General features: G+C 65.5%; 1 protein-coding gene across 7 annotated transcripts in view; it reads left to right on the forward strand.

Moving 5' to 3' along the window:
* The window catches only part of PRKAR1B (protein kinase cAMP-dependent type I regulatory subunit beta), a 56,122-nt gene that overhangs the window by 24,000 nt on the left and 15,525 nt on the right, over positions 1-16,597 (forward strand). For all 7 annotated transcript variants that reach the window (XM_016119135.2, XM_016119136.2, XM_016119130.2 and 4 more), the window contains 3 exons: positions 6,004-6,065; positions 6,542-6,588; positions 14,484-14,642. In XM_016119135.2, the coding sequence (XP_015974621.2) occupies positions 6,004-6,065; positions 6,542-6,588; positions 14,484-14,642 (268 nt within the window). The remainder of the gene's footprint in view (positions 1-6,003; positions 6,066-6,541; positions 6,589-14,483; positions 14,643-16,597) is intronic.

Below are 16,597 nucleotides of genomic sequence, written 5' to 3' on the forward strand. Positions count from 1 at the left end.
TCTGCACCCGAGGAATCGGGGCCTGGGGAGTGAACGGGCTGCATGCTGTCTCCCGCTGGTCAGTGACGGGGCTGGACTGACCCAGGCTTGAGTCTCAGGCTGGTCTGCAGGGGGCTGGCTTGCTCAGGCCGCCCACGTTGGCCGTCCCCCAGCCTGGCCCGGGAGCTGGCCGCAGGCAGCCCGGTTTGACGGCAGGCAACTGTGTCTTCTCTTCCTCCGAGCACGAAGTCCCCGAAGCAAGGTCTGGACTCCAGGTGTCGGGAGAGGAGACCCCTGACCTCTGCTGAACCCGGCCAGCAGGGCTCCCCAGCTCCCGGCACCGTCCCCAGCCCAGCGGTGCTGAGGCCGTGATGAGGTTTCCAGCCTCCAGCGTGGGTGGCGCGGCCTCAGCAGGCGCCCTCCACGCCTGTACCCTGTCCCCGGCTGACCGACCGTCTGCAAAAGCCGTTTGCTCCCGCCGGGGTCTCCTCCCTGCCCGGCCCGGGCTGAGAAAGCCACGTCAGGGCAGGCGGCCGTCCCGGAGGCGGCCCTGGTCCTTGTCACATGGTCTCCTCCCTGTGGCAGGGAGGGAAGGGTTTTTTCACACTCACTCTGACTGCGGCTGCTGCCCACGGTGGACGGCGGCCAGGAGTTGGTTGGCCCAACGTCAGCCTCCGTGTGTTTGTCGAGTGACTAAATGACAGCCAGAAGGGTGTCCGCCCCGTCTGCGTTGACTCCTGAGGCAGGGCGTGTGTGTGCCCTGGTGCCCGTGGTCTCCGGCTGCTGTCCCGTGCTGCTCGCCCCCAGTCCTGCCGCCCGGCGGGCGTGAGCGGGGTCGGAGCTCTTGGTCGAGCGGCTTCCGGAGCCTCCGCGCCCCCTGGGAGGGGTCGGTGCCCTCCTAAGGGCACTGGAGGGGTCCCCTGTGGTGGAGCCGGGTCCCATCCTAGAGGTGCCCCAGCCAGCGAGATGCTCGTCCTTATCCCCCAACATTGAGGGGGACCCCGCGGGACATGGGTGGACTTGGGCTCTGCAGCCTGACCCACCAGGGTGCAAACCCAGGCTCTGCCGTCCCCTGAGGGACATCCGGGTGGCCCCCAGGTTCTGGCCATCATGAAGGAAGCTGCCGGCAGCGTCCGCACGCAGGTGTTGTGTGGACGTGAGCGCTTGTTTCATCGGGGCCAATTCCAGGGAGCCTGCTGGCTGGCTCACGGGGTCAGAGTAGCTTGAGTTCCGCAAGAGGCCGCCAGGCCGTCCTGCACCGTGGCCGCGCCACGTTGCACCCGCCGCGCCGAGCGTTCCTGCCGCCCCGTCTCTCCAGCGCTGGGTGTCGCCGGCGTCCGGCTTTGGGCCGTTCGGAGAGGTCTGTAGTGGTGTCTCGTTGTCGTTTTGGTTTGCATTTTCCCGATGACGTACGACGTGGAGCATCTTCTCATGTGATCGTTTGCGAACTGTGGATCTTCCGTGGTGAAGCGTCTGTTCGGGTCTTTTGCCCATTTTGAAATCGGGTTGTTTGTCTTCCTGCTGCTGAGTTTAAGAGCTTTTTTTTTTTGCCTATTTTGGATACAAGTCCTTTATCAGATGCGTGTTTCACAGATGTGTTTTCCTGGTTTGATTATCTTAACAGAGCTCCGCCGAGCTTTTTAGTTTTAATGAAGTCCATGTGCTGTCGGCGTTGTAGCTAAAAGTCACAATCGAACTCCTTCTGGAAGTTTTGCTGTGCTTTGCAATCAGACGTATGGCCTGTTTCGAGTTACTTTTGTGAACGGCGTGAGGTCCGTGTCCAGTGGGTGAGAACACCCCCGCCCCTTCGTCAGAGACGGCGTCCGTGCAGGCCTCGCTCCGGGCCCGGTTCCGGTCCGTTGACCCGCTTGTCTCCTGTCCCGGTAACCCTCCGTCCCGACCGCTCGGCGGTAACCCGGTCCTTCCCCTTCGCTCCTCTTCAGTCCTGCTCGGCCGTTCTGGGCCTTTCGCCTGCAGATGAACGTTAGAATCGGTTTGTCAATATCAACAACACATTTGCTGCGATTTTGGCAAGAATCGCATTGAATCTGTGACCAAGTGGGAAAGAACCAGTATCTCAATGGTACCGAGCACTCCTTTCCACGAACACGAAACGTCTGGCCGTTCGCTCGGTCCTTTGATTTTATTCGTCAGGGTTTTATTTTCTTCTTCATATAGGTCTCGTGCGTACTCTGTCAGATTTATACGTAAATATTTAATTTTGGGGGGTTCCGACGTCAGTGGTATTGTGTTTTTAATTTCAAACTCCACTTGTCTGTTGCTGGTAGGTAGGAAACCGATTGACGGGTGGATATTAACCTTGTATCCTGCGATCTTGCTATAACCACTTATTCCGGTAGGTTTTATTGTTGCTGTTGACTCTAATCTTTTACACAATCATGTCATCTGCAAACAGCGACTATTTCATTTCTTCTCTTCCAATCCGTATGCCTTTTATCTCCTTTTCTTGTCTTATTGCATTGGCAAGGACTTCGGTACAGGTCGAAAAAGAGAGGTGATGGGATTATTTGGTGTGCTCCCAGACGTAGGGGGAAACGATCTACTTTTTTGCCAGTGAGTATGATGTTAACTGTAGGTTTTTGGAGATGTGTATCGAGTTGAGGAAGTTCTCCTATATTTCTGTTTTTCTGAGAGAGCGTTTTCTTTTTATCACGAATGGGTGTTAGATGATTTCAAATGTTTGATACGATCATATGATTTATCTTCTTCGGCCTGTTAATGTGATGGATTACACTGATTTTTGAATGTTGAATTACTCTCGCGTACCTGCAATGGATCCTTGGAGTGATATTTAATTCTTTCTATACGTTGCCAGATTTGATTCGCTAACATTTTCTTCAGGATTTTTACACCTATGTTCGTGAGCTACTGGCCCGCCGTTTTCCTTTCCCGCGACGTGTGTGTTTGGTTTTGGAGTTAGTGTAATACGACCCTTGTAGGTTGAGCTAGAATGTTCCGCCCACTTCTGTTTTCTGAACGAGAGTGCAGAGAAGCAACTTGACTTCTCCCTTAAAAGTTTGGTGAGCTTCGCCGGTGAGCCCATTCGGGGCTGCTCTTTTCCGTTTTAGAAGGTGGTTAATCATCGATTCCGTTTCTTTAATAGGATGTGTTGCCCGCTCCACCTCGTGTCAGATTTGGAACCTCGTGTTTTCCAAAGAACTCATCCCTTAATCACCCCCCCGCCCCCCAGCGTCTGCGGGATCTGGGGCGAGGTCGCTCCCTCTTCCCTGTCTGACCTCAGGGTGACATCGTGTCCTCTCTCTGCTTCTGGTTGACCTCTTTTCAAAGAGCCAGCTTTGGCTTCGTGGATTTTTCCCTATTAATTTCCTATTTTAAATTCCATCACTTTCTGCTTGTAATTTTTATGATCTCTTTTCTTCTGCTCGCTGCGGATTTAATTTGTTCTGCTTTTTCTAGTTTTGCAAGGCGGGAGCATAGGCGATGGATTTTAGATCTTTTTCCTTTAGGATGCAGACATCCAATGCTATAAATTTCTTTTCTAAGCCTTGTTTTTGCTGCAGCTCAAGAGTTTTGGTAAGCTGCGCTTTCATGTTCATGTAGTTTAAAATATTTTCAGTGTCTCTTGACCCTTCTTTGACTCAGGAATTATTTAGATGTGAGTTGCCCGATCTGCAGATACTCTGAGCTCGTCAAGCTAACCGTCTGCTGTTGGTGTCTAGTCGATTCCGTCGCATGCGGAGAGCAGACGCTGCGTTATCTGAGTTCGTTCAGATGTGTTCTATGGCCCAGAACGTGGTCTGTCCTGGGAAGTGTCTCGTGCGAGCTTGAGAAGGATGCGTCGTCGCCCGGTGCCGGGAGACGTGGTCCACAGCTGCCCACGGCCTGCCGTCGGTGGACGGCCGGTTCGGCCCCACCGCGTCCTGCCGGGTCCGTGGGCAGCGGGCAGGGGCGCGGACGTCTCCGGCTGTGGGGCGGGTTTGTCCACTTCCCCTCGCGGTTCTCCGGGGTTTGCCTCGTGACCTGCTCTAGGTTTCATCGGCCGTGATGACCATCATCTGGTCCCCACGGCGCCATCTCTGCAGCGCCAGTTCATGATGCCACCCGCGGCCCGTTCCGTCACTGAACGACCCGCCCCAGCCATCGGGTATTTCCGATATCCACGGCTGCGGGCCGCGCTGGCCGCATCTTGTCTCTGTTTAAACCCGTGAAAACGCTCCTGGTTCAAGGTCGGGGTCATTCTCGAGAGGAAGGCTCGCTGTCGCCAGCCTCCACCTGCAGGGGCTACCCCGACCCAGGCGGACCTCGCGCGGCAGCTCGGGGCTGGAGGGGGCGTCCGGGGCGCGGGGGCCACGGGGGCCCGAGCGTGCCCTGGCGGTTCTGGGTCGAGCCCGTTCCCCAGATGCGCAGGCAGAGTCGGGGCTCCGTGCGCTCCCCGCCTGGCCCCCGGCGTCGGGTTGCTTCTCTCCCCATGGCCGGGCTCTGGAGGCTGAGGAGCCTCCGCAGACGGGGTGACACCGGGTCCCTGTTCCAGACGGGCTCAGAGAACGCAGGCGGGAGACGAGTTGCAGGCGGTCCCTTTGCACGAGTGGTAAAGACTCCGCACGACGACAAACCTTCCTGTGGACGGGTGTCCGTGAGGTGCAGACCCGAGCGCGCACGGGGGTGGGCAGCAACTGCCCCCCTTGCCTGGGGTCCGCGCCGTCCTGGGAGGCCCGCGGCTTTCCAGAGAGGGCCACACGAAGCAGAGAGCAGGGGCCATGTGGGTCCGGGCCGGGCGCCGGGTGCTCAGGGGTCTGTTGGTCGCTTACAGTATTTGGGAAATGTCTTACCATCATGAGTTCAGGTTTTTAAAAATATGATGGAGAAATTGCAAAATCATTTCTTAAAGACCTGCTCTTTGATGTTGTGGTTTTAAAGAAATGCAGCTTGCAAAGCAGTGGCCAGACGTGGCTGCGGACACTTCCTGGGGTGTGTGGCCAGGAGCACGGCCCAGGCCCAAGGCCAGAGGCCAGGACGCGGTGGGAGGAGGCTGGGTGAGGAGGGGCCAGGGTGCGGCTCTCACAAGCCCCTGGAGCCTCTGCCAGCCGTCCGCCCCCTGGGGCGCTGAGAGAGACAGAGACGGGGGGACAGAAGGTGGGGAAGGAGGGGGTGGGGAGGGAGAGATCGATCTTATTTTAAGCATGACTCGTTTACGTTTTCCAGGCTCTAGAAATGGGGTCAGGGCATGCAGGACGTTTGGTTCTGAGTTTGCTTCTTGGGGGCCCAGGCTGACCAGAGGCTTCCAAGCACCCCATTTTAACTAGCCAGGCGGCGGGGAGCCCACCACCCCGAGCTCGCGGGACGCGGTCCTGCCTGCTGCCGGCTTCGCGCTTCTCCTTTGGGGAACTTCACGCCCGTGGGTGGCCGGGGCATTTCGGGAGCCGGACGCTGACCTCTGACACCGCGTCCTGGCCGCAGGCCACAGTCCTGCAGAGACGAAGGGCCCTGGACGGTGCACACCCCGCCTCCCCGCGTGCCGGCTCGCCCCCTTGCACACCCCGCCGCGGAGGTCGAATGGCCGGGCTGGAGCGTCGGCTGGCTCCGTGGCGCGTGCGGTCAGCAGGTCAGAGTCCAGGTGCTAATGCAGAGGCCGCGACCTCGAATCGCTTCTGCGTCACCACCCTTCTCAGAAAGCGCTTCCCCAGGAAGGCGCAGCGAGCAGGGCCTCGGGCCTCGGGCCAGCGGCTGCCAGCAGAGTCACACCTGCCCACGGGAGACGCGCTCACCGTCTCCTGTCGCTGTTCCCAGGTGGCGTCCAGAGCAGCGTGTACGCGGTGACCCCGTTCCTCTGGAAACCCACACAGTGATCGCGGCGCGGGCGCGGGCGCTGTGTGCGAGGGCTCGGCCCGCCGTCCGGGCAGCGGGCCGGGGTTTCATCCCTGAGTTTCACTTCTTGGTCTGTTCGTCCCCGGTGAACGGGCTGAGTTTCCGGTGCGGTGAAGCAGGCAGGCATGGCCGCCACGGCCACGGCCACGGCCACACGCGCTGTGTCTTCTTTTCCAGTGACATCTTCGACGCCATGTTCCCCATCACGCACATCGCCGGGGAGACCGTCATACAGCAAGGTACGTGTCCCTTCGTCTCCGAGCCGAAATCCACGGGGACACAGGGCGGTTCGCTTAGATCAGTAACGCAGAACTCTCATGGCCTGAGTTGGGAAGACTCACTGGTGAAACTCGGGAGCGGTTTGCTTAACGGGGTAATCCAGTGGTCTCGCCACTGAAACACGGGCGACCTGAGTACCAGGAGTGCCCGCCAAAGGTGGGACCGCGGTGGCCACCCCGCAGACCGCGGCCACCACGCGACAAGAGGGCACGGCCGGTAGCTGGACCGAAGCCACTGCGTCACTGTGTGCACACGTGTAAAGCTGTCCCGTTTACACCTTGAGCGCAGAGTTTTTATTTAAAGAATTTTAAAGCGTAGAGGAGACCCAGCGCTGCTGGGCTCTGGTTTGTGAAACAATGTCGCAAAGACCGTTTTCAAAGGAACAAGCTGTAACTGTGTCCCTTGCGTGATGCCTGCCCTGTCTTCTCTGCAACAGGCAATGAGGGCGACAACTTCTACGTCATCGACCAAGGAGAAGTAGATGTAAGTACCTCCTAGCCGCTTTTCGGCGGGGCATCTGGGTGCTCGCGGGTCTCGACGACCTTTTTGGCGTAATGCTGTGTCACGGGCAAGCTCGGGCCTAGAAAAGCCTTTTGAGGGGCACGTTTCTAGTGTTTGAATCCAGAAAAGTAAGTAGTCCCTGTCATGTAAACACTAGCGGCCGCGTGGAAGCATGGGCGGAGGGGGCGCCGGCGGGCACGCCGCTGCCCATCCCTGCCAGGCTGCCGGCCGCCCGGCGCCGGCCGCTGACCCGGCCGCCGGACTCAGCGGCCGTGATGTGATGTGTCAGCCTCCTCGGCCGCACGGGCTATTTATGCTTTCTGTAAAGCAGTCAGGGTTCAGGGCGCGCATCCCGCAGACCTGGCTTCGCTGGAGCTGACCGTGGCCTCGGCGTCCAGCGCCAGCCCGTCCCAGGCCTGGCTTCGCTGGAGCTGACCGTGGCCTCGGCGTCCAGCGCCAGCCCGTCCCAGGCCTGGCTTCGCTGGGGCTGACCGTGGCCTCGGCGTCCAGCGCCAGCCTGTCCCTCGCGGGACGTTGTTCGCTCCTGTTTTCACGCCGCTCGCTCACCCTCACCCGTCTCGAGGGTCAGGGACCCACACTCCGATGGGGCTGCTCCCGATGGCAGCCGTTGGGGAGGGGCCAGCGCCTCATCCTCCACCTGCCCCCGGCTCGGGCGCGTCCCACCCCCGGCGCACGGCCGGCCCTGCTTCTCCTGGCCCGGGGCGTCGGCATGTCCACCTCGGCCCTGGTTTGTCAGTGGCCCTGAGGGCCTCCCTCGTGGCGCTCGGCTCGGCGTGACCGCCTGTTCGAGGACAGTCCCCTGCGGACTGCCAGCCCCTGAGGGCAGGGACCGAGGCCACCCTGGCGCTGTGGGTGTCAGCAGGGCTGACACCACATGGCAGCGTCCAGGCCGGGCCCTGAGTCACGCCCGGGCCTCAGACGCCAGCACCAGGAACCAGACGTTTGGTGCGCTCCGCGCCCACCCCCTCACCGCGGACCCCGCCCCGGGGCGGCCCTGCCCCCGCTGCCGCGGACGTCCGTGGGGCCGCCCCGAGTTGCTGAGCTATTTCAGGGCCTGGCCTCCGGGTCACTCGAGCTATTGCAGGGGTCACGGGCTGGCTCATCTCTCCACGGCCTGTCCACATCCACTGTCGCCATGTTCTGGGAACTGGGCAGGCGGCTCCGGCTTCCGGAGTGGGCGGCACAGGAAATGAGTCACTGTGGGGCTCGCAAAGTGAGGCCACGCGATGGTCGAGGGCCCACAACTCCTCGGGCGGAGAGTGGGGGTTCCGTCTGTCCTGAGCCGGGCCCTGGACCACACCCCTGGGCAGATGTCTGTGTCCAGGGCGGGGGGAGGAAACTGAGGCAGCAGCTGGAGGCCCGGGGCCGCCCACGGCCGCAGAGGAAGTGTGTGGGGCGGGGAGGTCAGAGCGGCTCAGGCTCTGACCTGGGCTCAGACTGCCAGGCCAGGGTCGACTCCTGCTGGCTTCACTTTGGGTTAAAAAAAAATGCCAGCCCAGGAAATGGAGAAGACAGGCCCGGCCGGGGCCGGCATCCCAGCTGGGCAGTGCCCGCGGCCTCCCTGCCGGCCCCGCCCCCTCGCGGGCACTGCCGCCCTGCTGCCCCGCCCCCCACGTCACTGGGCGCTTGCTCCGCTGGGCCCCTGCAGCCCTGAGGAGGCCCGGGGTGCAGGCGCGGGGGCCGTGGCCGCTGGGCCGGAAGTCCACAGAGCAGCCTCCTCCCTGCGGGTCTTCCTGCCTCCTGCCCCCGCTCCCGGCCCCTCCTGCTGCCTCGGCGACCCCCCCCCCCGGGGGCCAGACCCCCCCTCGGACAGAGCCCCAGTGCGTCTCCTGCCTCTGCCCTGGAGCGTGCGCCCTCCTCCACATTCTGGGAGTCACGGGCTGCCCCGGCCCCACGCCCAAGGCGTGTTCAAGGTGCCGAGGGTGGCCTGCGTCCCCCGAGCCTCGTAAGGAGTGACGCTGAGCTCGGGCTGCTTGCCGTGTGCCCACCGTGCCTGGGGCGGGGCCGGGGCAGGCTCTGGACGCGGTCCGCCTGCCTCCGTCCCCCTTAACTCAGTCGTCACCGCCTCCTGCCTGCCCTCAGCAGCCCCAACTCCTGACTCGGTGTGTCCACACATGCACTGCGAGGACGCCCCCCGGGTGCAGGAGGGGAGCCCCAAGCCTGTCCCAGCCACAGGTGCTGGTGGCCGCCTCTGCCCCCCCACCCCCCACCCCCCCTCCCGCATGGGCTGCCTGTCCTGTAGCTCTTGGCCCAGGGATGGCACCGCCCGAGGGACACCGCCCAGGAATGCCCCGGCACTGAGGTGTGGCCGGCGGGCAGTCCGGGCCGTCCCCGTGACACAGGCCCCTGTCCCCGATGCGCGGTGTCTCCGCGCGGGCCGTCTCTCCCGCTCCACGCCCAGCTCACGCCTGTCTGGGCTCACTCAGGTCCAGCGGGATGGCCTCGTCCTTGCACACTGTGAAGCCCACATCGTCTTGCCCTCCTGACCGCTGGCACCAAGATCGAGGGACTGGCCTGGCCTGCTCATCGGGGAGGTCACGGGGCCAGGCTGACGCCGAGTCGAGGGTGGGTCCCGGCCTCTCCGCCAGTCCGCTCTCTGCCCCCACGGTCTTGTGACATGCCGAGTGTCACGGTGGCTTCTCCCTAGACCGGGGGACACACAGAGGCCGTTTCGTGAGGGGAAGAAGGTCACCGTCTCATTACTCGGAGACCCTCAACTGTACTGTCCTGGCGTGTCCAGGGCCCCAGTCCAGGCACAAAAGGAGCTTTGAGGTGCTCGCCGGACCCCAGCCCATCGGAGCTGGGTGTCTGGGCACCGCGGGACACCCCGCTTTCTGGCTGTGGTCTGGAACCTGGGACAGCGTGTCTCTGATGGGGCGAGGTGACGACTCGTGGGGCCACCCCGCGATGCGCGTGAAGGCCGCACACCTTCTCCCGGGCCGTCAGGTTCTCCTGCCAGGGCTGAGCGGGGGTGGGGGCTGCAGGGGTGAGGGTGGGCGGCAGGGCTCGTGACGGGGAGGCCGTCGTGCGCAGGGCAGAAGCGCGGGCCAGGCCGCAGGGCTGAGGCCACGTTTACAGGAATCACAAGATGCTCAGTCAGGACTCTGGAGTGAGCGGGTGGCCTGTGGCCCTTGGAGGTGAGCCGTGGGGTGCGTGTGACCACACTCGCTGTCACTGCCACCCGGGGTGGTGTAGCGGCAGCTTCCGGGGCCACGTTTGCTTGCTCCTGTCAACCGCCTTCCAGGGCGGGGGAGCACCCTGGCCAGGCACAAAGCGGCCGGGCACAGGGCGGCCAGGCACAGGGCTGGACGTCTGAGGGTGGCTTCGAGACTGGAGTGATCCCAGTCTCCTCAGGCTGGGGGGACCCCCGGCGTCTGAGCCCCGCAGGAGGCAGCCTCCCCTCCCTGGCCTTTGAAAGGGCGGGGCTCGGGGTGGGCACCCTGAGGACCCCTCCCTTCTGTGGGACGGATGCGGCCCTCTGACCCGTGGTGCCCGAGGGGGACAGCCAGGTGACCGAACGCCAAAAGCACCCGTCTGGGTTCACACTGTGGTTTCACAGAGACGGCGTGAGCTGCCAAGAGCTGTAATCCGTTTTCCTCAGTGCAAAAATACCTCCCAATTTGTTTTATTCGTGGAACGTGGCATTTCCGTGTCCGGGCCCAGGGGGCAGTTCTGCTGGCCGCCGCCCGGTTCCTGCCCAGGCCCGGGGGCCTGCGCTATTTGGGGCCATCCTCCGTGCAGGGGCCACCCCACCCCAGGCTCCCCGCCCCCAGAGTCCCCCGGTTCCGCCCAAGACTTCCAGACTCCAGAGGTGGGAGGGAGCGAGGCCCCCCGAGCAGGCCGGGGACGGGACGCCCCAGGACGCGGCCATCTGGCTGCGTGGTCAGTCGTTACTCAGGGTTTGGCGTTCTGGGATTTTTTTTCCCCTCCATCGGTAAAACACACGAGATAAAATCAACCACGTTCGCGGTTGTTAGGCACCCAGTTCGGGGCAGAGGCACGGTGACATTGCTGTGCGGCCGTCACCACCGCCGTCCCCAGAGCTTCCCCGCGTCCCAAACGAGACTCTGTCCCCAAGAAACACTGGCCCCCCAGCCCCGGGCACCCTCCCCGGGGTCCCTGGGGAGCGGGGGCGGCAGGCGGGCTTGGCGGGTGTCCTCCAGGGCCGTGGGGAGGCCGGCTCGCCCGCACAGACCCTCCCTCCTGTGGCCGGGGCCTGGGCGGCGGGGGGAGCTGCCCGTCAGCTGCCTCTCGCCACCCATGAACGCAGAGGCGGCAGCCCGGTGACATGCTTGGTGGCTTTTACGCCGAGGCCGGGACAAGGGGGCCCCGGGTTGCAGGAGGGGCAGAGGCTGCAGGGCCGCGTCTGTCTCCGGTCAGTGGGTGACCCCGGTGGCCGTCCACTCGCCCGGACAGTTATTTCAACTCCATTTCCTTTTTCTATGGAGTCTCGTGTTCCACTGAAGTGCTCCGTGTTTGGGGGCAGGTGGCAGAGCGAGCCAAGGTTCCGGCCCCCACCTTGGGCACCCCAGCCTATCCTGGGAGCCTCCCTGGCCCCTGGCAGCCCAGGCCCCCGGTCCCCCAGTAACCCAGCCCCCAGTCCCCCAGGCCCCTGGCTCCCCAGCTCCCCAGCCCCCAGCCCCCTGGCCCCCCGGCTGCCCAGCGGCCTGGCTGTGCGTCCGGCTGGGCTTCGGCAGGGGGCATGGCCAGCGGGGCCGCGCGCTCAGCTCTGCTCTGCGTGGGGAGCCCGTGCCCACGAAGCCCCGCGCTGTCCGCGGTCCGACCTCCGGGGTTTCATCGAGCGGGTTCCTGTGCCTTCCGGCCGCCATCGGCCCCACCTCCGCCCTCCGTCCAGCCAGCGCTTGTCCAGTCTGAGCCTGCGACCGAATCACCTGTTACCACACGGGTCCCTGGGTCTGATGTCCACGCGCTCCGGGTGCCGCTGGCCGCAGATGGCCCGTGGCGTGACCTGGGCGGACGCCACGTATCCGGGCACCTCTCGCTCCTTCCTGCTCCCCGCAGGCCGCCCCGGCTGCCCTGCACCGGGCCCAGAGGGAGCATCACAGGTGTGCACCCCGGAGCTCGGCCCCACGGGCCGTCTGTGGCTTCCTCTGGCTCCTGGGAGAACCCCAAGCCCTTCCCTCCTCCCGCCCCCCGGCCCCCCCATGCTGTGGCCTCGCAGCATCCCAGACCCTCCAGACTCAGCCCTGCCTCGGGGCCTTTGCTCACTCTGCCCGCGCTCGGCCTCAGACGCCGCTCCCGCCGGTCGCCACGTGGCCGCCCCTCCTGCGGCCCTTCCGAAGCCCTGGGGGCCGTGTTCTCACCGCCCGCACGTCCGCGTCGAGTGCGCGTGTGGTTATCTGCCTGCGGCCTGCCTCCCGGCTGCTCCGACGTCCCCGGGAACGGCTGCGCGTGAGCAGTGGGAACACGCCGGGCTTCGAGGGGTCCTGGCCACACCCGGGGTGCGGGCCAAACTCAGAATGGCAGGGAGAGAGCTCTGGGCTCAGCCAGAGAAACGGCCCGTGGCGGGGTCACAAACGTAGCCCAGTGGGGCCTCCCACCATTTTTCTTTAAAAAGAAGAAAAAAACAAAAAAATGAAACAGAGCAAGAAGGGGCTCCTGTGCGTGCCAGCTGGGGGGGCCCCGCGCCGCTGCGGCCGGGGAGACAGAGGCCAGTGTGTGCAGAAGGATGGCCCTTTGTGCTCTGTGGGCCGAGTGCGGCGCACACAATGGCTTTCTCTGACACCCGGGGGGAGCTCGGATGCCTGGGCTTCTGGGGGGAAGGGGGTCCGAGCGGCCTCGGGCTCTCCGCACCCTCGGGCGCGGGTCCTGTCCGTCCCACCCTGCAGCACTGGCTGCCCTGCCCCCATTTAGGGGTGTATCTGGGATAGTTGTCGGGGTGCAGCCACCACCACTGGCTCTGCTAGGACACCTTCTCTGCTCCCTGGGTCCCCGTGGTCTTCGGAGAGTGTTGGGTCGTCCTGGCCCCACCTGACAGTTCAAGGCGGTAGCTTCCTCGGTCCCCTGAGGCCTGCTCTCCCCAGACACCCCACGTCACTCAAAGCTGCCGCAGCCGCAGCTCCACCGGCCCCTGGGCCCGTCGCAAGGCCTCCACGGGAGCAGTGTGGCGGGTGCCGGCGGGAGGGCCGATCGGTGCAGCCCTTGGGACGTGGTCCAGACGACCTCGGTGCGGCCACCCAGGCATTTCCCCGTGAGGGGTGAGGGCGTCACAGCCTGAAACCAGAAGCCACATGTCACCCACGCGTTGGGCCACCGCTGTGAGCTGCGAAAATGGACGGACTGGACGCGGCCGCCCGCGGACGCACACGTGGCTAGATGCACGCGGGCCCTCGGGCCCCGTCCCTCGGCAGGATCCCCGGAGTTCCCAGGGCCTGGGAACCTCGATCTGGGTGGGGGGAAGTCTCACCGAGCTGCACGCGACGTTTGCGAGGTGAAGCTTTGGTCAGATTTGAGGGAACGTGAGCGGAGGCAGCCGGGACGCAGGCCGCGGGGCCCGGGTCACCGAGACGGGCGAGGAGCCATCTCCGCCCTCCCCACGGGCTGCGGGTCCCCTTCGGGAAACCGAGTCCGAGGTTCCGGGTGTTCTCGGCCATCCCTTTCCCCCCGAAGTCCCGGGACGGCTGGCTCTGTCCCCATGCGTCCCTCCGTCCCTGGCAAAGCTGGGCGGGCACTGCCACCCCACCCGGGGAGGCCAGGACAGTGTCTTCTGGTGTCTCAAGGGCCTCGTCGAATGGACGCTGGTGTTTCCTCTGCCCTTGTACCCAGCTGCCCGGCGTGGTGAGGCTGGCGGGGCTGGGAGCAGAGGGTCCTGGGGCTCTACACTCACCTGGGCACGGCGTTCGGCAGGCTCCCTGGGCCGGCGGGGGCTCTCGTGGGCGCATGCGCCCCCAGGTGGCTCTGCCTTTGCCCACGGTCACCTGCGTTTCCCTCGGAACTCCCGGGCGTCTGGCCCTCCCCGACCGCCGCCCCCACGGGCCCTGGAGCCGCCTGCGCCTCGTTTCCTGCACGTGGCTGTCCTGTGCGGCAGTCGTTTCCTGGACAACGAGCCCCTGACCGCATGGAGCGCGGCTTCCGTGACTCGGCGCGATCCGTCCTTTCCTTTCCCGCGTGCGCTCGCTTTGCCGACGAGAGCCATTCCTGACCGTCGCGATGCGGAGGGAATAGGGCGCCTTGTGCCAGTTCGCGGCGACCGGCTCGCACGATTAACAGTCTGCACTGTTCTCGCCCAGACGGGGGCCCCGCACGGTCCGCGCACACTGGTGTCACTGTGCGGGCCGCCGCCCGCGCCGCTGAAAGGGAATCTTGTCCTGGCCTTGGCGGTGGGGCCCGGCCTTCCGTCCCGTTGACCGCAGGTGGGGCCCGGTGCTGCGTGGGGAGGGCGGGCCCGGCAGAGGCACGGCTCTGGGCACGGCGCGGGCATGCTGGTGGTGGGCATGGTGGCGGGCCTGCCCGCGGGGCAGCGGGGCCTCAGCGCGGGGCACCCCGTGTGGGTCCCCGAGTCCCAGGCGGTGCATGACCAGGGAGGCCGAGGCCCGGGCTGGCCCGGGGGGTGGCGGGACCTGCTTGCCTGCGGCCCAGGGCCCCCTGCGGTGCTCCCGACCCCCCACTGCCCCGGCCTGACAACCGAGGGCCCCCCTGCTCCCACACTCAGGGAGCCGCGCCCTCCGGCCGTGGCTCTGGGCGGGGCTGGGCGGGGCGCCTGCCGGGCCTGGCCGGGGGAGCTCACCGTGGCGCCCACCGGCCAGGGCCCCAGGTGGCAGTGGCGTCGTCCCCACCTGGCAAGGCCCCTTCTGGCCCGACCCCCGGCACCCCCCCTGATGTTTCTGCCCCTGAAGGTGTACGTGAACGGAGAGTGGGTGACCAGCATCAGCGAGGGGGGCAGCTTCGGGGAGCTCGCGCTCATCTACGGCACCCCCAGGGCGGCGACCGTGAAAGCCAAGACGGACCTCAAGCTCTGGGGCATCGACCGGGACAGCTACCGGCGCATTCTCATGGTGAGTGGCGCCCCGTGTGGGCTGCGGCAGGCGGGGGCCCGACGCCACCGCCCCGAGGGGCAGGGCTGCGGGGTGGCCGCGAGCGTCGGGAGGGATCCTGGGACGCTCCTGAAAAGGAGGCAGCTGGCCGGGGAGCCCCTTTGCCTCCTCGCCTCTCACCTAGCTGTCTGGACTGTGTCACGATGGCTGGAGCTCCAACTGCCATCTTGGGCCGTGAGGCGATTTTGAGACTGAACGTCACCCCCCACAGTCAGGGAGCAGGGATGGCGGGGGGGGGGGGCTGGCCTCCCGGGGGCACACACCGCGGGGCCCCTGTGCCAGCCGGACTCCTGGCGTGGGGCTGACCCTTGGGTTTTTAGTCACCATCGCTAGCATCTGCTCTCACGCGGCTGGTGCAGTGTGAGTGTGCACACACCTGCGGAGGGACCGACTTGGGTCAGGTGCTCCCAGGAGGTGAGCCCTCCCCAGGGCGCGGGGCGGGGTCTTCCTGTGCCCACTCGGCACTTGCCCTGCACACGCACGGCCTGCCAGGTGCTGGGGCCCGTCAGGGGACGTCACAGGAGCCACGCCTGCCCTTGTGGAGCTGGCGTGCTGGTGGAAGGGACAGCCAGCGAGTGAATCCGATGGTGACAAGTCCCGGAGGAGAGAGAAGGCAGAGGAGAGGGGTGACGGCGGGCGGGAGGCAGGGAGGGGCTGCTGTGTGTGGAATGACCGCGGAGGCGCCTCCTGTGGCCGTGGCATTTGAGCAGAGGCCTCGGAGCCGGGAGCCTGCAGCCGTGGGCTGTCCGGCCGCGTGGCCGGGCAGCAGGAGCAGCGGAGGCCCTGGGTGCGAGCCTGGTGCTCGTGGGCCAGTGGGGAGACTGGCGTGGGTGGGGGTGCGGGGTCCTGTCTGGGAGGGGTGCTGGGGTGGCTGTGTCCGTGCACTGGGAGCCCCTCGGGAGTCGGAGCAGGGCGGTGACGGAGCCGGCTCACACCCAGCTGTCCGTGGGCCGTCCTGGTGAGGGAGGCGGCCGCAGGGCCTGGGCAGCCGCGCTGAGCTGGGGGGTCCCCTGTGGCCGCAGGTCTCCGGTCCCTCCCCTCCCATCACTGGGCACAGGCTGCCCAGAGCTGATCGCCCCGTCCTTCAGGAAGTCACACTTCTCGGCTACCTGTGTTCACCCAGGTGACCGCAGGGCCACGTGCTTTTCTGAACTGCTCGGGCAGTCTGGGTGCGCCTGGCAGGTCCCCGGGCTCGCGAGGTGCTGAGGGCGTCTGCTCAGAGCCCGCTTCTGGGGGGCCTGGGCTCGAGGGGTCCGCGCCGGCCAGGAGGGAGGGGACCGAGGTGAGCTCGTTGCCGGGAGACCTGAGGCCTCTCCCCCTGGCCCTCCCAGGGGCTGGAGGTGCCTGCACTGGCTGCCACACGCCCTCTGGGGCTTGATTGTTCCCCCAGAGGCCAGCAGGGGAGTGCCGTGTCCAGAGAGGGGATTCGGGGATGGAGAGGCCACCACAGCAGTGGGGGACCAGCCCTGGGAGCCGAGTGGGTACCAGCCAGAGGAGTCCTGCCCCCCGCTGCCCCTGCTGGGAGCGTCCCGGCGGGAACAAGGGGCCAGCTACCTGCCTTCTGGCCTGTCCTGGTGCCGCTGGAGTGGCCTGTCTCACGATGCAGGGAGGGGTCAGCCCTGGGCCAGGGCCACTCTTTATCAGGTCCCCGCGAGAGGAGCTCCGTTCCCTGCACCTGACAAGCACCGCTGAGCCCACCGTGGACACGGCGGGAATGTCCCCCGCAGGGTGGCGCGGGGGAGGCTGTCCTCCCTGTGTGCCCCCAACCTGCAGGCCCCGTGCCCGCCCTCCCCGCACGCGGGCTGGGTGCCCCGCGGTGCCGGCCCCACCCCCCTCCAGCAGAGGACCAGCTCCTGTCCCCTGTGGACGCAGCTGGCCCCTGCTGCATGAGCCATTGTCTCCCGCCCCCGTGGGCC

This window comes from Rousettus aegyptiacus, unplaced genomic scaffold, assembly GCF_014176215.1.
Source record: "Rousettus aegyptiacus isolate mRouAeg1 unplaced genomic scaffold, mRouAeg1.p scaffold_m13_p_7, whole genome shotgun sequence".
Lineage (NCBI taxonomy): Eukaryota > Metazoa > Chordata > Mammalia > Chiroptera > Pteropodidae > Rousettus > Rousettus aegyptiacus.